Source organism: Erpetoichthys calabaricus, chromosome 10 (genome assembly GCF_900747795.2).
Source record: "Erpetoichthys calabaricus chromosome 10, fErpCal1.3, whole genome shotgun sequence".
NCBI lineage: Eukaryota > Metazoa > Chordata > Cladistia > Polypteriformes > Polypteridae > Erpetoichthys > Erpetoichthys calabaricus.
The window spans coordinates 136,903,332-136,928,341 of NC_041403.2; the positions used below are offsets into that span (position 1 = coordinate 136,903,332).

General features: G+C 38.8%; 1 protein-coding gene across 2 annotated transcripts in view; it reads right to left on the reverse strand.

Annotated features, from left to right (window-relative positions):
- The window catches only part of LOC114659434 (formin-H), a 235,050-nt gene extending 229,839 nt beyond the window's left edge, over nucleotides 1-5,211 (reverse strand). The window contains exon 1 of one of the 2 annotated variants that reach the window (XM_028811923.2): nucleotides 4,804-5,211. In XM_028811923.2, the coding sequence (XP_028667756.2) occupies nucleotides 4,804-4,965 (162 nt within the window). In that variant the 5' untranslated portion in view covers nucleotides 4,966-5,211. The remainder of the gene's footprint in view (nucleotides 1-4,803) is intronic. The other variant, XM_051933105.1, reaches the window with a different exon arrangement.
- Between the last annotated feature and the right edge of the window lie 19,799 nt (nucleotides 5,212-25,010).

Consider the following 25,010-nt stretch of genomic DNA (forward strand, 5'->3'; position numbering starts at 1 on the left):
GCCCCATGGGTGCAGGCCTGGCCACCAGGTGCTCGCCTTCGAGCCCCACCTCCAGGCCTGGCTCCAGAGGGGGGCCCCGGTGACCCACGTCCAGGCAAGAGAAAATGCTGTCCCAAGTTTTCATTCATCATAGAAGGTTTTCAGAGTAGAGCCGCTGCTCCTCCACATCGAGAGGAGCCAGATGAGGTGGCTCGGGCATCTGATCAGGATGCCTCCTGGACACCTCCCTGGTGAGGTGTTCCGGGCACATCTAACCGGGAGGAAGCCCAGGGTAAGACCCAGGACACGCTGTAGGGACTATGTCTCTCGGCTGGCCTGGGAACGCCTTGGGATTCCCCCGGAAGAGCTAGAAGAAGTGGCCGGGGAAAGGGAAGTCTAGGCATATCTGCTCAAGCTGCTGCCCCCGTGACCCGACCTCAGATAAGCGGAAGAGAATGGATGGATGGATGGATTCTCTTTTCATCTGTTTCCTTTATTTTTCCACTTTTCATCATGCCAATTTTTAGTTTACATTTCATCCCCTTTGGTAAATGTCTGTGATAATTATGATCTTATTTTGTTTGATATTAATTTTGTGGTGTTTGTACATTGTTTTAGCCATTCTTCGAAACATTCTGGTTAAGCAGGAAATGATGATGGAGCAAGTCAAAGTGATTTTAAAAACCGTACAAGACCTACATGAGAAATGCTGTAGTGACAGTGGTTCAGATCCAGTGCTGGAAAAAGACATTCTTCCACTTCAAGATCTCACATCCATGCAACAGCTTGAAAGTGACCTAGCGGTTGGTGGAGATTTAAAAAAAAAACTAGTAAGGAAGAACTTTTTTAATAACAACTGAAACATATACCTTCAAACAACGACAGGCTTCAAGTTGTATTGTCTTAAATGCCCAAATGGCGCTCATCAGATATGCACAAGCTGTGATGTGTAGTCAAAATCGTAGGCATAGTTAAAAAATAAATATATTGTTAATTATTTAAGTCAGAAAAGCTTTTAACAGTCTACAACATTACATTTTTTAAAGGACTGAAAAAATTCCTATCCGAGCATGGTTGTCAGTTTTTGGGAGTATTGAAGACTGCTACTGTAGTCAAATCTTTGTTGAAAATTAAATGAAGTGCTCATAACTTGACATGTCTGACCACAGAGAACATCTGTAAAGGCCGTCAGTATTGGGCATGACAATATGCTAAAGGACTGTCAAAAGCTTTTTTTTATTTGACATTGCTGGCATATCATATCAAATGGTGCTTGGAGTCCCATGTCCAAGTTTACCCCAAAGATTCAGCATGTACATTTTATTATATAGCTCCACCTATATTAGCTTCATTGGAAAGTTACCTAAAAACATAGGTGCTTGAACTTCTAGTATATTTTACTTTGTTGCTTGTTCCTATTCCTCCTAATGTTTCTATTGCATCAAGCATCTTAAGAAGTTATGAACTCCAGTGAATTATTTTTTTTCTTTCTGTAAACCTTTGGCAGATTACATTGCTTGGGATTCAAGGAGGCATTGATGTGAGAGACACGGTGTGGAGAATCATGAGGCAAACTTTCACCAATTCATTGGCCAAACAACTTAACTGAAGGGGAATAAATGGAAAATCATGTTTTCATAGCCTTCACATTAAGGATATTGTGATTGGTGAGTATTTATAATGATTTCAATATGCATACACTGCCATTTAAAATGAAGTAACCTGTGACTGAAAATTTCTGTGAAATGAGTATCTTTTTGTTGTTTGTTTACAATAAATCAAGCTATTAAAGGTAAACTATATGCATTATGACCAGATAAAAAGTGTACATGTTCTCTGCATTAACCATCTTAGGTTTCACATTGACATGGACAATAGTTCCTTATTAAATGTCACTTTCCTTGTCAGAAACTACTGTTTGAAAAAACCTTAACACAGGAACACTTTTTTAATAGCCAGGTCAAGATGTAAAAACAAACTAAGTGGCTGCTCAGGGCCCTCTGGCCACCAAGGAAACCCCAGTTGAATGGGGGGAAAAAAGATCTAATGTTTAACATTCAACATTAAATGAAATGTATCAGGCAAAATACTAAATGGTGTTAAAGAATAAAGGGAAATTATAGCCATGTATGATAACTACTTTACTTTATTTTCCATATACAAGTTCTTACATTAGGAATTTGTCATTTTTACATACCCCAGCTTGTTCTCCAGAGACACAGAGAGAGGGAAAGAAGCTTTTGCATCAGAGTGCAATCTATTTGTACAGAATAAAATTCTACTTTGGGTCTTAAAGTCTTCAGCCAGCAGTGATGCTAACCTGTAATCGGGTTAAACATTAGTGATAAGCAATTGGTCATGTTTGTGAACTAACTACAGGGAAGTATTTAAAGCCAGTCATTTAGGCAGTAACGAATGCAAATACTGTATTGTACAAATATCTCTAGTTGTAAATATTGTTTCTTGTCAGAATACAACTACATTTTATATAGTCGCTTTGTTTACTGAAAATAAACAACAAAGGCATAGCCTACACTTGCAGCCTGTTTCTTTACCATTATGGTTGGATGCAGTCAATGCTCATGTCTGACAAATAACCAAGTATCAACTGCTGATTGACTCAGACTGTATAATGACTGTTCTTTAGATACAGTACGAAGAAACTCTGTAACATCAAGAGCCACAACTCAGGAAATAGAAATGTGGATTAAGAGATGGCTTCATCTGGCTGCAGATAGGGATGGAGGGAGACGAGCAAGAATGGAGCGTCAGAGGAAGAACAGCTATCAAGAATCAGGTGAGCACTATCAACCCTCAAACACGTCTAGTAAGAAGTTAATTAGGAAATTGTATAATTTCAAGTAACTGATCAACTGTTGATTTCTTGGCTGCAGGTGAAATGCATGTTCTTTCAAGTCATCATTAAGACCAGCCTTCTAAACCTTTGCTGAGGACAAGCTGGACAAATGTGATAACTTGATCTGCCACAACCTTCCCAAAGAGATTAGTGCTCATTCAATGCTTTCTGAGTTCTAACATCAGGCACCATCTGGAACTGTGTGTAATAGTGGGTATCCAATCATGGACTTTATAAAATTAATGTTTGTACATTTTGTTGACTGAAATTTTTACCATCACTGTTTGATACATTCTTGTTTTGTGCTTGTTTTAAAGACTTACATTTAGGAAACCTTTCCTTGTTTGTTTATTTAAATAATTCATTGTGCAAGACAACAGTTAAAATTAAGTTCAATATGTAAAGTAAAAATCTATTTTATAATATGTGTATCTCACCTATGTGATGTTTTTTAGGCACATACAGGCTTATTTGTTATTTTTCCATGTGTATGCTCACATGATTCATAAGAAAATGGTAATGTAAAACTGTATAAATTGTAAATGTATTATAGACTATTTTGTCATGGTGGTTTATTTATTTGGATATGTCAGAAACGCAAGGAACTTTGTTTTGTTTGTTTTCTATATAAATAAAACATTTACTTTTATTATTGTCACATCTACAAACTTTAGTATTAGTAATTTTGTTACTGATTATGTAATGCAGATTCAGGATTGTTCTGTTTGTTGAAATGCATTACACTGTATATGACAATAAAATGTAATAAGTTTAAATATGCGTATTTGGGTTTGTTTGTTCATATTAAAGATATGCAGTAGATAATAGTCGGATAGCATATATGGAAAGTAAGAGTAAATAATTGATATTTAAATAAGTAATAGTGTAACTTAAAATACTATATACTATTATACTATGTAATACTATAGTCATATAGAATATAGAATAGTATAGAACTATATAGTATAGTATAGTATATAGTTATAATATTATTTACTACTACTTATAATTATATTACTAGGGTGTATAATTATATTTAAATTATAAATTATATATTTATAATTTATAAATTATATACAATTATATTAATTATATATTTAAATTATATTTAAATGAGCAAAGTGAAAATCTGACCTGTGGCCCACATGAGGCCCAGTTAATTTTCATCTGGTTCAGTGCTGGGCAGACTTCGGCAGGTTTGGCTGAGTTTTGGCTGAGTTTTAATTTTGTTTTGGCTGGGATGCGGCATCCGGATGTGGTCCACTCTCTTGCCATCAACCCATGTGGTAAGTGGGCCAGAAAGTCCTAGCAGAAGTGGACCAGATTTGGGCCAGATGAAATTTGCTATCTGGGATTGCTCAATCCGCTATTTCTAGTCGGTTTGTAAAATTACCGGGCGATTTATTGGAGTTAAAACTTGTAACTGCTAAAGCCGACTAGAAAAATTACCATCACTTCGTTACACGTTATTTGCAATTATTGTTTTACAGTACAAAAGTAAAGACAAAGAGGGCACCGGGGTCACCGTTTCTATACTTTTAGGTACTTTCCGTTTTGGAAGGGATCTTAAAGAAAGCTGGTGACAAAACTTTCAACAAGATTCAACAGGAACCTCCCCATGGGCCACTATATCCGGTCTCTTTTTTTCTTTTGGTATAATACAGCACTTACATAAAAGACGTAGATTTAAAACCGTGTCCAAATAATCTTTAATCTTGGTAAAAAGCACAGATCCGCGCCGGTTCAAATCTTAGTTTCTTTAGTGTCGGTGTAAACGTCTTCAAAATCCAGCGTCCAATACAGGTATAATTAAAAAAAAATCTTTAGTGCGACTTATTGTTCCCATGGATACGTAAACTATTAACCAGGAAATGTATTTGTATAACAGTTCAAAAAGACTTCAAGATTAAAACGCTACACCCCTACCCCATCCGCGCGCTCCCGCCCCCTCTAGAGCGGCGCCTTACTTGAGGTACGGAGACGGGTGAGTCCATGACTTTCGGCTCTCTGTTCAGTTGTTCTAAAGCTTGGCCGAACGTCAGCTTCCCGCTCCTGACGGCTGTCAGCAGCCACTCTTGTCGGTCAGCCGACAGGAATGCGGTTCCAGAGAGCTGCCTATCCAAAGCCATAACCGCTCGAACCGCGTTATCTCCAAGCACCTTGGAAACCGCCCGCTGGACTTCCTCTTGGCAGGTAGAGCTGGAGTTGTGGGTGGGAGCCCAGATCGAGTTTCATTTCCCCTGCGCACGGAGGAGTCCGAGTTGCAGGTGATATTTTAAAGCTGTGTTAATTTACATTATTCCTGTTTTACTGCTGCCAAAACTCCTTATTTCTCTATGAGTCTATGCAATTGCTATTCAAAGATCTCCTAACCCCTTAGGCTTTATTTTACTTTTTCAGCAGATGGGCTAGTATTATGTAAGAATAAAACATTTTATGCCGGAATCAGTTCCTTAATAAAAACAATATAAATCATATGAAACGTTTTACATTATTCTTTATTTTTTATTTCAGTTCCCTGTATTCTGCAGGATGGATTTAAAAGGCAGTGGACACACACTCACACATGACATTATAGAGTGCCCAGTCAACCAAATGTGAACATCTTGGGGTTAAGTCTTAAGAGGAAAAAAAATGACCACAAAAAATGCACATGGGCATTGTCAGAGCACATATTTCAACCAAGAGGGCAACCACATATTAAATGTTAACTTTTACCTGGCCATAAAGAGGGTTCAAAATGTTTCATTTTAAAAGTTGTGTAAAAGCATTCAGAAAAGGCACCAACATAAAATAACCCTGAATTGAATTAAGCAGATTTCAGAATGTTACCTCAATGGTGAAGTGTTTAGGAGAGCTCCATGGATTTGGGATTGATTCCTAGCCTACTAGTCCGTAATCTGTGTGAAGATTTTTACAATCAGCCTGTGTTCATATTGGTTTTCTCTAGAAATCCCAGTTTCCTCCTATTTTGTAAAGGCATACATGCTAAGCTAAGTGACAGTTACATGTCTGTCCACTATAAGTTGGCAAATTTCAATCCTGTCCACAGCATTGTATGAGTTCTGGTTTCTTTTAACCATATACAGGTAATGCCAGAAAATATTCACATTGTGGATGGATGAATTCTATTTCAAGATTTTTATGTAATTTTCTGTTACCTTAAAATGTCATTATTTTATCAGTAGTTAATCAGTCTAAGTTCACTGTTACCTTGAACTGTGAATTTGTTAATGGATTGATAGAGACAGGCCTATATAACTGACTGACCAGAGAAACGTCAGTATAGTTAAATGGATGGACCTGTACATAAACAGCTGTTCATCTAAATAGCAGATACTGGGATCCTGATGTTTTCTGACACAACTAACCAGTATGGCAATCTGTTTTTCTACTCACTTATCCAGCCTCTTTGCAATCCAATGCAATTATTCTTTATCATTCTATAGTACAGAAGAGCAACAAAAATATACATATTGAAAGGGAATTTTTAGGACTTTGGAGCCCAGACTTTCCTTATTCATTATTTCATTTTTTTTCTGAACAGTAACCCACTCTACATACAAGGATACTTTGGGCAACATCCTGCCCTTCCTCTAATCCAGTGGTTCCTAAACTCAGTCCTGGGGACCCACTGTGGCTGCAGGTTTTTGTCCCAACCAATTTCTGTGTTTAATTGGACTGCTAGATAGTGGCAGGCCTACATTTTTGGGCCCTTTCACAACTAGTAATGAAGATTGGGCAACCACTGTTATTTTTTTAATGGTGTTGTTCTGTGACAGATCACCACACATTTTTTTTTTATTTAACCAGTACATCTCAGATTCATTTCCCCTTTATTATTTACCTTACTGTCCTAAATATAATATTTATTTTTGAGTAGAAGTAATAAAAAATTATATCCTTATCAATATTTTGTTGAAAAAAATTAAGATCTAAATCACTATCATGTTGAAAAGACAATTACAGTTTCAGTGTGATTCACGTTAGCATTTTGATTGCCTTTTCAACAGTTCCTCTTTTTTGTTACAACACGTCGTATACAGTTTTTATATACCATAGAAGATTTTCTATGCTGGAAATAATATTGATCAGTCTTGAGGACTCAGACATAATTTCCATAATATATAAAACAATTTTACATTCCCCTCCCTTTCAAAGATCCAAGAGTATAGTGGGGAAAGGATCTCTCACTCAGCATCTCAGAAAAGAAGTGGAAGGTAGCAATGCACAATTCACTCGCCTTTCATATGTGCAAAGCATACAATTATTCAACTGAAAATGATATGTCGAGCGCATCTCTCTCGTTTAAAATTGTCCAAAATGTTTCCAGGGCAAGATCCAACCTGCAAACGTTGCAATCGAGCTCTAGCCTCACTGGGTCACATGTTTTGGGCCTGTACCAAATTAACATCATTCTGGACCAAAATCTTTAAATGCCTATCAGACAGCCTTGGTGTCACAATCTCTACTAATGCACTATCAGCTGTGTTTGGAGGGCTCATAGAGGGGCTTACAGTGGAGAAGGACAAACAAACTGTGATTGCCTTTGCTAGACTAGTGGCACATAGACTTATCTTACTCAACTGGAAGAATCCTAACTCACCTATTCTAAATCAGTGCGTAACTGATGTTATATACTGTTCGAAACTGGAAAAAATCAAATTTGTACTTAGAGGATCTGTACAAAACTTTTTCAAAACCTGGCAGGATCTCATCAATAACATTTTAGAATAAGCATTTAAATGGAGGAAGCACTTTCTCTCCCCTCTTTGTCTCCATTTATCTTTATTAATTTATCTATTTACTTATTTTTACTAGGGGTGGGGGTTGATTTGTTTCAAACCTTTTTTTGTAAAACTTTAGTTATTTGTGTGGAATATTATTTGATTTTAATAAAATCAATAAAATGAAAAAAATACTATTATATGTTTAGTATATTTTAAGGTTTTATAAGATTATTTCTCTAAACAAAAACTTTCCAAAATGTTGCAATTTACAATGACCACAAGCAACAAAAAATGCTTTCATTTTATAATAAAAAATTAATTTCTGTCATTAATATTAATAGTGCTTTAAATGATTTATAATTATAAACATTCTTAATTTGAATGTTTTTTCACTTACAGCTAGCCTACATGATACTTTAATAAGCGGAGTGGTGGCTCTGAGGCTAGGGATCTGTGCCAGCAATTGGAAGGTTGCAGTTCAAATGCCACAAATGCCAGAAGTGACTCTACTCCGTTGGGCCCTTGAGCAAGACCATAAACCTGCAATTGCTTCAACCAGGATATGACATTAATCTGCATCCAGCCCAACAAGCAGATCCTCTAACTTGCAGAGAAATCTTGGAGGTTAGTGGCAGGATTGGCACTCCAGCCCCACTTACCTTTCCTGTCAAAAGTTCTTGAGCGTGTTGTAGCTTCCCAACTCACCAATTACCTAACCTCTAATAATTTGATGGAACCCTTTCAGTCTGGTTTCAGGGCGCAGCACAGCTGTGAAACTGCTCTGCTACGGGTAACCAATGATTTGCTTATGGCAGCAGACTCTGGACAAACTAGCATATTAATTCTGTTAGACCTCAGTGCAGCATTTGACACTGTTAGACATGACATCCTACTGTCCAGAAAGGAGAACATGCTGGGTATCTCTGGCACTGCCCTCCAGTGGTTCAAGTCCTATCTGACTGATAGGCAAGAGTTTGTTAGTCTTGGCAACAGCAGATCCAGCTCAGCGCCAGTCACACAAGGAGTCCCTCAGGGCTCTGTCCTCGGTCCTCTGCTTTTCTGTATTTATATGCTTCCCCTTGGCCATATTATCCGTAGCTATGGACTGGGTCATCATTTTTATGCAGATGATACTCAGCTCTACTTCAATGTTAAAAGTGGAACTTCATCAGAGCTTTCTCAGCTCACAACCTGCCTTAGTGAAATTAAAACCTGGATGGAGCAGAACTCTTTAAAATTAAATTGCAATAAAACTGAACTCCTGCAAATTGGGACTAAAATGCAACTTAATAAAATGAGCTCCTTCCCAGTCCATCTTGGCAGTGATCTCATCAGACCTGCCTCTACTGTAAAAAATCTTGGTGTCATTTTTGATTCCTCCCTCACTTATTCCGCCCACATAAATCACATTAAGAAACTTTCTTACTTTCACCTCCATAACATATCCCGTGTTCGCTCCTTCCTCTCCTTCTCTAATGCTGAGAAACTTGTCCATGCTTTTATCACATTCCGCATCGATTATTGTAATTCCCTACTGGCAGGTGCCCCTTCTAATCTTATATCACAGCTCCAGCTTATTCAAAACTCAGCTGCAATAGTCCTTACTCGAACCAGCAGCAGCGAGCACATCACACCCATCCTGCTCCGCCTTCACTGGCTCCCTGTGTCCTACAGAATCGAATATAAAATCCTACTAATAACCTACAAAGCTTTAAATAACCTCGCACCAAACTACATCAGTGACCTTCTCCATCACTATGTGCCTGCCCGCCCACTAAGGTCCTCTGATTCTGGTAATCTTGTTGTGTCCCTCACTAATCTACACTCCATGGGTGACAGGGCCTTCAGCTTTATAGCGCCCAGACTCTGGAATGACCTACCAAAATTAATCAGGTCAGCTGACTCCATGAATTCTTTTAAAAAACAACTCAAAACTCATCTGTTCAGGAAGGCTTTTAGCTCTACTTGACTTTATTACCTTTCTCTCAGTTTACTTCTCTGTCAAGATGCTCATGTAACCTGTATGTGTGTGCGAGACCATCAATTATGTTGTCTGTTTTTTTTTTTTTTCAGAATTTACTGTCTTAATCTTCTTTGTTTATTTATCTGGTTTGTACAATGCTATATACTGTATATTCTGCCGTTCTTTATTTATTCTGTAAGTGCCTTGAGCATGGGAAAGGCGCTATATAAATAAAATGTATTATTATTATTATTATAAAAACATATTATGCTGATGTGTCACCTGTTTCACAGCTATACTTGGGTCCCAATCCGGGTGGTCCATCATAAGGTGGTTGCGGCAATGCACTGTATCTACGAATGCTTCCAACCGCTCTATATGATACTATAATAAGCTTTTCATTTTTATTTTAACTCATATTTTGTATTGAATTACACTATATCTCTCTATTATAAAAAAAATCTTAGAAGGCTTGGAAGGAGATGAGATGTGATTTTCTTGGAGACACTTTAATGTCCCGCGAGACAAGGCAGTAAGACAAAAGGACAGCTGCTGTATAGACTATTAAATGTTCGAAGCACTGCAGGACATGCAGATCACGCAGCTCGGCAGCAGCAGCAGCAATCCAGCAGCTGATCGAGCAAAGAGGAGGTAAAAAAAATGTATTTGTTTCCCATTGTATCACCATTTAACAGAGGGTTTTGGAGGAGCAACCACATCTCCTTAATATGCATTCAGCCCACCTCTTCACAATGTGAGTGGCAGTGATGTGAAGTGGCTGGTGCATAGCGCGCCCAGGAGGTGGGGGGTTTTAGGGGGTTGGCAACCAAAGCAAGCAGGGGGAAAGTCCCAGAGTTATTAATATTATTAAAAATCCCTTTCATACAGGAGACAACCAAACGTTTTAAGCTATATGGACTAAAGTTGCTTCTGGAGCCCCTCTGGAATTAGGGGGCCTGAAGCTTCATAGTGTATCTTCCCCTACTCCTAGCCTAGTTAAGTGAGCTGTTATTTCTCAGTTTCTGTGTTTTGAGATTGATGTAGAAATGACAAAACTAATTTTGGTAATTTTTTATTAAAATGTACTAAGCAGTTATATGTGGATAACTTTTTTTAACAATATTTTCATCCTGATTTTCTTTCTTTTTGTTAACTAATGAGTGGGTCTGATGCTGAAGTAGTTGCTGCCTTTCATCATTCAGTGTTGTTTGCCATGACGTCTTCTCTGCTTGTTTTTAATTGTCATTATTATTAGGACACAATGATGAAAAAGGACAGAAAAACAACAAAAGAGAGTTAAGCATTTCAAGCTATAGTAAAAATAGAAATATTTGTAAATGTCTCTTAAATGTAAAAATCATACTGTTGCGTTTTCCTTAATGCAGAATAAGAGAAGAGAAAAAATACCAGTTAATTAAATGAGATCAGTAATTATCAGTGATTGTGAATCTGGCTGGATCAAAAACCTGCAGCTACAGTGGGTCCCCAGGACCAAGTTTGGGGACCACCGGTTTAACCTACTCACTGAAGACAAAAGAACACTCCAAGCAATGCTGTGAAAAGGAGGTTAAAAAAAAGCACAACTCAGGGGGTGAAGCAGAAATGAATTAGTCGATGAATATCTCTTAGACTCAATAACATAAGTCATTAAGTGATGGAAAGAGCCTAGCACAGCTGTAAATCTGCTAGAGCATGCCATCCACAAAAACTGGGTGATTGTGCAAGAAGAAGGCTAGTGAGGAAGGCCACCAAGAGACCAATGAGTACCTCTGAGCTGAGACTGAATAGACTGTGCAGAAAACAATTACTGCCCTGGTGCTTTAACACTGATAATCTTATGGGAGAGTCTGAAAGAAGAATTAACTGTTGTGATATATGGCCGGCCATTCATCCCGGCCAATACCCCCAGGCTGCCAGATGGAGCCCTTCCTACAGCATGGAGGTGCCCCGAATTCCAGCAGGGCATCATGGACATTGGAGTTTTCCTGTACAGCCCTGCTGGATAACGTCGGGGCCGCCAGGGGACGCTGCAGGGAGGCCCAGAGACTTATATTTTCACTACAGCCCGGAAGTACATCCCGGTCACATGAACAGAGGAAATGACGTGCTTCCGGGTTGAAGAAGAGGAGTTTTTACCTGACCCGGAAGTGCTGGATAATCACATGGACTGAGGGCTCAGAAGCACTTTCAGGTCATGGACTATAAAGGACTCTGGGAAACTCCAGGCGGACAAGCTGAGTCAGGAGGAAGGGTGGCAACACATCTGGGAGTGGAGGATTGATTATTGGATAGTGCTTTGAGTACTGAGAAAAGCGCTATATAGATGTAATGAATTATTATTATTATTGTTATTGTTTACTGTATTGATTTATGAGTATTGTGAAGTGGAGGGTGCTTGGTGCACATTATTATTATAAAATAAATAATAATTGGACTTTTATCTGGTGTCTGGCGTCTGGTCTGAGGGTTCAAGGGAGCGATAGTGCCCCCAAACTGTCACACTGTTTAAAAAATAAAACACATAAGATATCTCCAGTACAGTTTGCTAGAAAGCTCACTGGTTTACACATTATCAAACCCACACTATTCCCACCATGAAACATGGTGATAGGCATCATGCTCTGGGGATGTTTCTCTGCAGCAGACTCTGGAGATCTTGTGGGGGTAAAGAGGGAAATAAATGCAGCAAAATGCAGGGAAATCATGGAGAAAAACCTAATGCAGTCTACAAGAAGCCTGCCTTTGGGAGAAAATTTGCTTTTCAGCAAGACAACAAACCAAAGCATAAGGCCAAGGTTACATGGGCATAGCTTAAAAACAACAATGTTACTGTCTTGGGGTCTCACTTATTAAAGTTTATGTGAGTCTAAGTCTGAAAATGTGTGTATGGCAAAAAAAAAATCAGATTTAAAAAACCTGATGTACACACCTTTCCACAGAATTTACCTTTAATAAATCACAATTATCTTGTATGTTCATGAATGTGCCATGCTAATCAGCTTCATATATATGCAATTAAGATTCTGCAGACCCTTATTGGCTGGTAGAGCACCCCTCCCACAAAACTCATGGAGTAGTGCAGAAGATAAATACTCGTCTCTAAGCTAGAGGCTCACAAAGAACCTTTATTTGGTGGCCAAAGTGCGGGTGTTGTTGAGAATTTCTTCTAAGAATAAACGTGCTTTATTATTAGTTCTAGTGCTATTAGCTATGTAAATCTTAGGCCTGAGGCAGCTTAAAAAGTCACCATTTATTTTAGCATAATGGCCGCTAGCCTGCCTCTGATGGTACTTGCATTGTTTTGAATTTCTGTGAGTCAAGGACATTGTGTTCTCTGAAGGAGCTGAACGAGCAAGCAGGCAGATTTTGTTTTGGGAACACAGGTGCTAAGCCTTCTGACTCACAAAAGACTAAGCAGGCTTCCATAAGCATTGCAAGGCCTTTAATTTTGAGAACACTAGGCAAGCTCCCATGTTAGCACATAAATATATAAGCATTTAAATGAAAATTAAATTTATATAAAAGGCTCATCAATACCTTAGGCAGTCAAGCAAACAATCAAAATGCATTGTGTTAGCTAGCTGGAGCTATATAGGAGTTTAACAGTTGATTATGAAGGCTAGGGTGATTGTCATGAGAAAAGGTACTGAATGAGATCATTATCATGAGAAACCCTGTAAAACATATGATGGAAAACGGCATGAAGCGGGGATATTCTGAGATACGAATTGTAGTAAATTTGAGGCGCACCTTCAGCAAGATGCTCATTTCAATTGAACTGAGACAGCTTTATGTGCTCTGCAATGGTTTCCTATGTTCTGCAATAAAGTCAAATTCTGACTGCCTATCTGAAGACTCTGCTTGTTTTTTTTTAAAGAAGTTTTTTCCTGCTGTACAATGCCTGAAAATAAACAAGTGAAAGTCTGATTTCTGGCGATGAAATAGATCGCTAGTCAACGTCAGAGTGTGTGTGTAACAGGAGGAAGAAAAAAACACATCTACCCTCTCTGATTTTGATCTGAGAAAGGCATCTGTAGCTGGAGATGCGTTTTTTTCGTATGCGGCATTATGCCAGAACAGTCCTGATGATTGTCAGTCTCATCTTTCCATCACAGATGACATGTATGTTAACAGAATTGCAATATGAGTGCATTAAAGTGTTCTGATTACGTTAGGGAAATTGGACACTGCTGTAAATTGCCATTTATGTTGGCTGGATGTTATGTTATATGTACATGCATCCATGCCATTCAAAAACTGGATGTAGCATTTTGTAGTCGGTCAGTTAAAGATTCCAGCACAGTGGCTATGATGGAGTGAAGCTTGGTGGAGATATTCCTGACTTTCCAGCTAGTTCCCTGAGAAGTGACAACAGTAGTCTAAACTGATGGGAAGTACTCAGCATTGGTCCTTTTACAAGGAAACTAAAATACAATCTGTGCATCATATTCATCATATTTGATCTCATTTTGTGTTGGTCACATCAACATACATTATGATAAAAGCTCAGTTGAATTAATTATTATGTGTGCAAGTCATCATTTAGCTGGTTGTCCTGCATTTCCTTACTTGATCAAGGGTGTTATCATTTCACAGTTTCTCTGAAATGTCACATCAGCGTTACCAAAAATATACACACATTCCCCTGTCAAGTTTTCTTTTATAAATCCTGATGTTTGTATGAGAAGTTGTATATGTACATTTCAGACTTCATTTTGTGTGTTTGCAAGCTTTATAAATGTGGCCTCTGGAGTGGCCGATCTCACTCCAGTTAAGAGTTTGTTGCTGGACTTTTTTATAAAAAAGAATGGGAAGAAATGACTGTGCTTTCTGAATACTGAATAAGAAAAGAGACAAATGACCAGCTAATTAAATGAGATCAATTATTATCAGTGATTGTGAATCTGGTTGGAACAAAAACCTGCAGTCCCAGTGGGTCCCCAGGACTGAGTTTAGGAACCACTGGACTATTCTTAAATCTGGTGGAGCAGGGGCTTACTAGGGGCATGCTGGAAGATATGTATACCATGCAGGTAAATGAAAAATATATAATAACTCCAATAATTCTAAAAATACAATGCAGACCCTGTCACATTTAATTGGATATTTTTTCTAAAGCTTGCATTTAAATAAAAGAAATATACTTTATGTTGTTTAGGCTAAGGACAAATCCAGTTAGAAATTAGGTAGTTTATGGTTCTATACTTTTCAATTACAGCAAAAGTTGCTTGCTCAGTTCTCCCCATTTACTCATTTAGTGATACTGGATAAATTATACATCCCAACAGGGCAGCAAATGAAAAGGAGAGGAGTGAAGGACTAACAGAATATAAGGGGAGAAAGTTGAACTGAATGTGAATTGAATTGCACTGCAGTGCTTTGTGTGAAGGAGAAGAAGCATTTTTGAAGGTACTATGGGGTAAATAAAAGAGTCTTTTTGAACCCAGGACTTGTATTATTTTAGATGTGTCTGGGGGTTTGTTGTGTGCTGCTGTATTTTTTATCTTATAGTTGTATTGCTCAATAAATCCTATTGTGATATTTTGTTATGATGTTTTCATTTCAAATACAGTAGCTGAAAATAAAAAAAAAACCCTTTTGTGTTCATTTGACACTGTTTTATGTTAGAAAAAAAATATTTGGAATCATGATAAGCACACAATTTCTTTATGGCATTGTGTCATGTTTCCTTTTGTTGGGTTAATAGCAGCCCATTCCCTTTCTAGCTACAGATTAGTAGCAGCAGGATGATGTGCTGTGCTAATATATGTGATCAGACTCAGGAAACATACTTTAAAGGGGATCTTTGAGAAAATTAATGGTTATCAAGGTCCATATGTAAATATCTGGGCTATGAGCTTCGAGTTTGACACCTCTGTTTCAGACAGAATTGCTCCTGGTTGTTCAGAATAGTTGGATGACGCCTGTGCATTACAATGTCAAAATAGCACCTCAGATTCTCAATCACATTAAGCCTGATGGAGAGAATTGTCCATATTTGGGCCATCTGTCTTCAAAACATCAATGTCAAGAACAGTGACGTCTTCAGTTTCTCAGAGGATTAGACTGTTGTTGCAAAACTGCTGGCTCTGACTGTACTAGTCCACATGCATTAAAGGCATGTGCCATTGAACTTACACTACCTTAAATCTGGCTGCTCTGTTTTGTCTCTTGAATATGATCAATTGGGTGGAAACATACAAGATCATCAGACATGTCTGTGATGCTCACATATCTCATCATGAATACAGTATATCTTCTAAAGTTGTATGCAGGTTGAGTAGATCAGTCCAGCTCTCATCAGTGTTAACCCTCAGACATCACCATTCTGGTGGAGGCCACATCAGATCTGTATCTGCTATAGGAAGATAGTACTTAGGCTCCTCAGAGAGAGACGAGTGTTCTCTTCTTCCACTCAAATGTTCCACCGAGTGAGCCGGGCATTCGTATCCTTCTGTTTGTAAAGCCATTGAAGTGGGATGTGGTCAATCACCAGGGTAAACCGCTGTCCCCAGAGGTAGTAAAGAAGGACAGCTTTCTTCTGAGAAATGTGATGAGGTGTTCTTCCCCCTCAAAACATTGTGAGAGCACCGCTCCTAAACCAAAAGCACTTGCATCCATGTGCACAATAAATTCCTTCGAAAAGTCTGCATTGCACAGAGCTGGGAATGAAGGTAAAGCGGGTTTTAGGTCTGAGAAGGCTTTCTCACAGGTGTCAGTCCAGACAACACTATGATTTTTTCTGCCCTTTGTCAGTGAAGGGGGATGGCCCTATGTGCAAAGTTGGGAATGAACTGCCTGTAGTACCCCTCGAGCCCAAGGAAGGCATGAATCTGCCTCTGTGTTTTGGGACGTGGATATGCAAGCACCTCCCCCACCTTGTCCATTTGAGGCTTGAGCAAACCCTTCCCCACGGAATATCCCAGATAATGGGTTTCCAACATGCCCAGCCTGCAATTCTTAGGGTTAGCTGTCAACCCCGCCAGCCATAAACTATCCCGAAGACAGTACGCAGAATGGAAGTACAAGATCTGGTCCATCATCCATTGAAAGGTCTATGGTACACCATGGAGACCAAAAGGGAATGCCGTAAATTCAAATAGCCCATCGGAAATGGTGAACACTGTCTTTTTGCAGCTGGACTCCTCCAAAGGTACTTGCCAATATCTGTTTGTGAGGTCTAGGATGGAAATGTATGAGGCCTGCCCAGGATTCTCCAACAGCTCGTCCACACACTGCATTGGGCATGCATCCAACTTGGAAATCATATTCAAATGCCTAAGATCAATACAGAACCAAACTGAACCATCGGGCTTTGAGACAAGTACGATTCGGCTCGGCCACTTGCTTTTGCTTGAATAAATAATTCCTGAAGCATCTACCGTACTTCTGCACATATCACCTTCCTTGTTGCCTCTGGCAGGCAATACAAGATGGAGTTCCTCTTGATCACCAATAGCAATTCCGCTTTCTGAGTGTCAGTTAAATTCTCGCCTATAGTGACTTCCGTTTGAGAGACTGCTGCTGATGTGACCATGACCTCGCACAGTTCATGTCACTCCTTCAGCAGGTTAATATGCAAAACCTGTATGGGCTTCTGCTGCCCTGGAATCCTAACTTTATAATTCATGGGGGATATGCGCCTTTCCGACAGCGTGCCCTTCTCTATCCACTATGGGGGAAGGCACTCTGCAGGAGGCCAAGTCTCGTGGGGAGAGGACATTCCTTTTTCCTCTTAGAAGTGGCCAGGGTGAGGTGTCTGATATGGAAGTCCAAACTTTGAAGTTATTCCCATTAAATTTCAGAGGGAGTAATATAGTCTTGTATGTTTTAATGTCCCCATGGATGCAGTGGATGTTTACTTTGTCAGTGGTCTTATAAGGGGTCTGCCAGAACAAGTCACAGTGGACTATAGAGAGGTCACTACCAGAGTCCAACAGTGCAGAGAATTCCCTTCTGGCCAACATAATAGAGAACTTAAAATTGTCCTCCTTTAACATCTTGGGAGAAACTTGCGAGCCGTATACCTGGACCGTTGTTTACGCAGGTGGGAGGTGGCACTCCCGAGCCAGATGTCCCAGTTGAGCAAAAGCAGCTTCATTCTTTCTGCACTATGGTGTTCCCACTACTACGTCTTCCACCCGTGGCACTGGTGACCCTGGAGATCATTGGTGGCTGGATCAAAATCGGGGTCAAGCCTAGGTAGCCCTGTTATTTCCATGTGGTTTGTGCACCCTCTAGTCTCTGGGTCAGATCCAACAGTGAGTGGACACCGTTTCGTAACATTTCATCACAAAGGCTTTCATCTGTCCCTGACAGGACTGCATCAATAGCAAGCTTCTCCACAATGCGCTCGAAAGTGTCTCCAAGGATCCAGCTTTTAATTAGGTCCACTAAGCCCTGGATTTGTCCTAGTATAGGGAGGTCCAGATCAATATGCCACAGACGAAATTGACACCCTTTGAGCACCGGCCTCAAAGTTGTGCGGAGGAGGATCTGTTGCTTCAGGAAGTCATAATCATCTAGTCTTTCAGGATGGAGGTTTTGCACGACATGTAGGGCCTCCGAGTTAAAAACGGGGCCATGATATCTGGCCTGGTTCCCCTGTCCCAGTGCATCAATATGGTTGCCTCGGCAACAGACAAGCAGTCCTCTACAGTGCAGCAGTTGCGCTGTGGCATGTCATCCCATTGGGGAGGTCCTAAAAGAGTTCAGAAACCTCACAATATGCATACCTGTTAAGCTTCTCTGGATGGTGTTTACTATCCCACAAAGGGATTATATAAAATAAAATATGTAGTTTCAACAGCCACTGTAGCAGTATAATGTGGGGTTGTCAAAATTATTGTGGTTTGGTTTTATGACCAAACAGCTGGTTTTCTTTTTGACTAACATCCTAACATTTTGAGGTTTGCATTTTCAGGAACACTGTTTGGCTTTCTTTTATCAACAAGGTGCTTACTGGATATGTGACAAGTTATTTATCCACATTATTACAGTTTGTAACTGGTTGGCAGCTATAGTATGTGGTTTGAAATTGTTTTCCTGTGTTGGAGGTAACCAATTGTTGGTTCAGATTACAAAACCTTTCATAACTGACAGTCTTAATCTGGTTAAAATGGTCACTCCTGGCAGCCAGTCTTATACTTTGTTGTACATTTCATTTAGCTTATGTTTAAATCTGATAGCCTTCTACTAAACAACATTTTTTAGTACTTGTCCAGCATAATTCTGTAAATCATCTCAACTAATTACTCAAAATAATAATAAAGAATTTTACTCTAAAGAACTCTGGGTTTTTCTGACTATATGAAGCATTTTGAATCATTCCAAGTGATGAGCTGCTATTGAAAACAGCAGATGCTGTCCACTACAGAAAAGATTGGCATGATAATTAGCAATTATCTTTCAGGTAGTCTCACATTCTTAATTTTTTTGTCTGCTTAGATTACTATAAGTGTTAAAAAAGTACTCCACAAATGTTATTGCAGTTATTAGCTAGTGGAGCCTCATTGTTCATATCTGAGGTCTGCTTGTTACCAGAAGAGAAGAAATTAGTAACCTGTGTTCAATTAAGGACACTTCTTCTTGACTCTGTCTGTGAAGATGGACAACAACAACAACGACAATTTATTTCTTTTAAAATCCCAAAATCACACAAGGAATGCCTTAATGGGCTTTAACGCGCCTTTATTTTTTTAATGACCACCCAGCTTTGACTCTGTAAGAAAACAAGAAAAAAAATACCAAAAAATAACCTTGTAGGGAAAAAAATGGAAGAAATCTTGGGAAGGACAATTCAGAGAGAGACACTTCTTTTTTACCCGAAAAAAACAGGGTAGATACAACACTCAAAACACAACACAAGTAATCCTCAACAGAGAACTAGATGGCTAATCTATCACTGCCACCTTAGAAATACAGTACTGTAGTACAAACTACTTTGTTCCTGAATAGCACTCCTCAGCAAGTGCAGGCACAGAGTGTCGCAACAAATCTCAAGGCAAAATGTAAGAATAGATGCTACCACTCACTAAATACAGAACTATCACATATAAGGATACAGATTTGTACAAATATACATCAAAAACACAGTAAAAACTAACATAAACAAAAAACAACAATGTCTGTCCATCAGTTAATTGTAGAACTACTGCCAAATTGCAGCAAAGGAGTCAGACAAGCCAGACGTAATCAGAGTCCTGGAAACTTTGGCCAACAAGCTACCTCCCCCTACTGGCCATTCTACAGTTGAGTCAGTGCTTGGCTGGCCAATCTGATAAAAGGGCCCTTCTACCTGATGATTTCAGTGCTCTTTTATCTGAGATGGCTTTCCCATAGGCAGGCAAACAACTTGACAGTAAAGCAATGGCACAAAGTGCCTGATGAGATACCGAGAAGAGAAACAGAATAGGGAAGGATTTGTAACAGTTTATAAATACTGTATGACTTACTTTATATTTTAGCACTAATGACTCAAAACAGAGATGCAGTATGCACAGCTAAGGGTATGTTAAACTGAAGTAGCGAGTCCTCTGCCAGGATTTACAAGCTGTGACTGAAGAGGCCCCTCTTATAGTAGCAGGCAGACCTTTGCATGACTTTGGGGCCCAGTAACTACGAAAAACTCAAACTTTTTTTGTTAATCCTTGGAACCATTATCAGACCAGCATCTTGAAATCTTAATGTGTGCTTTGGTTTGTGAGTGATGATAAGTTCAGATATAAGACCTTGGCCATTTACAGCTTTATATGTTAAAAGGAGGATTTTGAAATCTATCCTAAACATAATGAGGAGCCAGTGTCAGGATTTAAGAACTGGAGTTATGTGTTTGTATTTTCTTGTTCTTGTAATAATTCTTGCTGCAGCATTTTGAATTAACTGGAAGCTGTATAAAGAATGATTTGAGCAGCCAGTGAGCATTGCAGTAGTCAGTCCAACTAGAAATAAATGCATTATGAATTATTTTCTCAGTATCCTGCTATTTAGAAAATGCCTAATTTTCCAACATTTTTAAGATGGAAAAAAACATGTTTTTGTATAGTTTTGTCATGTGCGCTTTAGGCAACATGCTACTGTCAAAAATAATGCCTAGATTACATGCTGATTCTGTAAAACTAATGGTGATTCCAACTGACTTAAATAATGAAACAAATATTGTTACAGTCAGCATCATTCCCACCAATAAATTACATTTCTGTGTTCAAAGACAAGTAGGTCTCATTCATTCACTCCTTTATCTCTCTAACACATTTAATTAAGATGAATTGGATGCTTACTCAAAGTCACCTCTCTACGAGAGGCTGCTAATCAGCAAACAATGCACAATTTAATTATATGGATTTCTCGCAAGCGACAATTTAATATGAGTTTTTTTGCAAAAAAATGATCTGTTACTTAACCTTTTGCTGCTTTATTTGTAGTACTGTAATTTATAGTACAGAGTGGGTAGTTAGCTCAATTTGAGGTTACCATGTTTATTTGCTTGTTGTGTGGCCAATGTGAAATTAAATATCACAAATATAAACCTTGTGCTGTCATACAGAGTTTAAACATGACTAGTTATAAATGCACAGATGTTGTTCAAGGGGGTAAGATTATTCAGAAAATTAATACATCAGTGGATGTATATTCTGTATTACAGGTGAAAAAAATATTAATATGATTCATTATGATTGATCTTATTAATTTTTGCGTTTTACTCATGACTTTGTAAAACGTTTTGCAGTATTTTACGTGTATAGGTCTTTTAATCCTGTAGGTGGTGCTAGTTCACCTCCCATGAGTAACCTTTATTGACCAGCTAGGCTTAAGCAAACTTAATAAAATAAGCCATTGTGCCTAACAGCAGAAGAGGATCCCAACCAGTGTCAACTTGAGACTGCATTTGCTTGCAAACTTCCGCATAATTCGCTTCATGCTAGAAAAAATATGGAATCCATTGTGATTTTTATGTGCAAATATTCGACCACTCAGCTGCTTCCAAAACTCGATTATTGTTCTGTTACCATGTTACATTGTACCTTCACCAGTTCCAAACCAACATCGAGACCTGAAGAAAAGTGTTGCTGCTTCAATCAAGAAACCAGACAGACTGGCCTTAGCATGTGACAGATGGACTTTCAGACTAACATGCCACTCATCACCTCATAATGTTCACCCATATTGCACATTTTGCAGACTACAGCAATGTACTCAAGCCACACAGGGAGTGACATACCAGCATTGTTGACAGAGGTGTTAAATGAGTGGAAGTTTAAAGAGAATGACCCAGCCACCACAATGGACGTTGAAATGGTTTCTGCCGTCACTTTAATGGAGCTCGGCTGCTTAACAGGGTCACTCTTTAGACTTAACTAGTGCTTTTATGTCAGCTTCTGTCAGAGGGCAAATACCTTTCTAGTTTCAGTGCACAAGGTGACAGACGAACAGCAAAGTTGATGCTCAAAAATTCTTTCCAGCATTTCAAGCACACTGCTCTATTGGGTGTCTAAGTCAATTGTCAGTGAATTCTGAGGTGTATAGAGAATCTGCTCAGGTTTCACAAAGTGCCTTCAAACTCATTGGATAGTGCTTCATCCTACAACAAGATAATGATCAGGCAACACACGAGTTTTTCAAAGCTATATAAAAATTGAACATTCTAGAATGGCCAAGTCAGTCACCTGATTTGAATCCAATTTAACATGCCTTCCACATGCTGAAGAGAAAACTTAATAGGACAAGCCCCGAAACAAGCAGGAGCTGAAGATGGCTGCATTAGGGGCTTGACAGAGCATCACGAGTGAAGATACTTAGCACCTAGTGATGTCTAGGAATCACAGACTTCAAGCAGTCATTGCATGCAAAGCATATGCAACAAAGTACTAAATATGACTGCTTTAATATACCAACCATTACTACGTTCCAAACATTATGGTGCCCTAAAATGGGGGGATCGTGTAGAAAACATGCTGTCTACATGTTGTGACCAAAATGTATGCAAATACCCTTAAATAAAAGCCTGCAATGTGCACTTTAATCACGTCTGAATTGTTTGATTTGTAATTTTACATTGTGTAGCAGAGGGGTAAATCAAGTAAAAAATGAGTCTTTGTCTCAAACATTATGTAGTACTAGGGTGTTGTGCCGTGTTAGCCATTATGGATGTAGAGAAAAAAAAATTGCTTGGCTTTTCTCAAACATTATGGAAGGCATGTGTGGAGTAGGCTATTACCTACTATTAACATTTAAAGATGTTATGTTTTTTACATTGTAATAGACATTATCTGGTAACTACAGTTAACTGTTTTGTTTATTAGTTAAATAAAAAAGAAATTAAACTTTTAATATTGTGTCCCAGATGGATGGGGACCCTACCCAGCCGGGACGCCTGGATGGTCCCCGTGAAGGACAATACCTTCCCTGGGCCATGAGGGGGCAGCCGCCCGGGTCTGCTTATGGGCCACTGGACCGGAGCTGGGACGCTTATCCCTACCAGAGGACGTGGCCACTGCCAGCGGGTGCGCAGACGGTTGTGAAGTCCTGGATGGCAGCACCTCCGCCACACCAGGAAGTGTTGCCGGAGGAATTCCCAGGGGCACCCGGAGTGCTTCCAGGGGCTCTCTTGACACTTCACACACCAGTAAGTGTCGTCAGGCGGAGCACGTGGAGCTCATCCTGGTCAGCATAAAAGGGATCGCCTCCCTCCAGAAGCTGAGCCAGAGTTGGGAGGAAGGAGACAAAGCTTGTGAGGAGGGGAGTGGAGGTCAAAGGAAAAGAAGAAGAGAAAGAGAAAGAGAGAAAGAAGAGAGTGTTGGAGGAAGGCATTGTGGTGCTTTGGAGAAATAAAGAAGTGTTTTGGACATTCTGGTGTCTGTCTGTCTGTGTCCGGGGGTATGCTTTCCACAAATGGTAGTTGTTAATGTTTAACATTAGTCTACTTAGACCATTGTTTTAAAAATAAGTATTGCAAAATTAAATCGAACTGAAATTGAATCGAATCAGGCTCTTGTGAATTAAAATCAAATTGGGAGGTCAGAGTGGATTTCCAGACCTACTCTCTGTATGTAGGCTTACAACTACAGTACAGTGACAAGTGTTGCCATCTTTTAACATATGTGGACCTACTGTATATAAATATGAATCTTATTTCAGTACTACCATATCTAACAAATAAAACTAAAAAGCTATGCTTTGTAATTATATATTCTTAAAACCAAAAACAGAAATGTCAGTTTCTACAATAAACCACTACACCCATAATTTACAGTATGTGTTGTGTTTCTTGATAATTCAAATACAAGTTTTGTTCTTAATGAGAACTGAAAATAAACAGCACAAAACAAGTTATTCTGCTAATAAATGATCAAATTCTTCTACTTTCACAGTAAAAAGTTATAAAATGCATTCATTGTTTTAAAAAAAATGCTTTTAAATGAATAATGCTTTGCTTCCCTCAGAAAACTTAAGGAGATTCAAATTTGAAAGAAAATCATATAAACAAATCTGGAATTAAACTGTGTTTCTTTAATATAACCAAGTCTGGAGGAATGTTTTTGTACTGCCTGCTCCATCACATTGTTGAAAAGAAGCAACTAATAACATTGCCACACGGGTTAAACCTGTCATCATTTATTATGACAGAAGTGAAAGAACTTAGTCATCAAAAGAGACAGGAATTTCAAAACTGTTGCAAAAATGATAGGGTGATCAGGTAGAGAACACAACCAAGTATCTGTAGCTTCCTAAAAATCATTGGCATTTTGTTTGGAGCTATGTGCTCTGGTCAAATGAGACTTAACTTTAACGATTGTATGCAATTGTGTAATTTTTCCACAATCACATCATTGGTTTGTTTAACATCCATACAGATATGTACAAAAAAAAAAAAGAAATCCCATACCCAGTGCTACATAAGGCAGTAAATCACTGATGTTTACAGGCCTGTTTTATTGTCAGTGGCACCGGGACTTTTACTAAGATCAGTACCATCATGCATTGTATTAAGAATATCCCAACCAAAAACCTGGCTGCAAGTTTCAGAAACTCAGATTAAACCAGGAGTATGACACTGCCATTAAACATAGCTCAGCATCAACATACTGTAAAAATGCTCAACTAAAAAGAAATTAAATTACTTGAAATTGCCATCGTGGTCTCTTCTTAAAACTGAAAAACAATTATAGTGAAAAAATTGTCATTACGCAAGAAGAGATCCAAAAACATCAAGCATGTGGAAAACGTCTGCAAAAGAAATTATTCTAGAGCCCTACCAATCATTTTTTTAATAGTACAAATTTTTTAAGTGAAAGGTGTAGCATAGTAATGCAAGGCAGAAGATGTTGCAGCAAATTGCTAATCATAATACCAGTGTTGAACACTTTTTACGAATATTGGAGTATTAGAGATTGGAGCTTGGCTTTTGCTGATGTACACAGCGTGTACTGCAAGCTGACATCATCCCAGCTTGTGGACTGTAATGAGTGGTGCTGCATTTCGT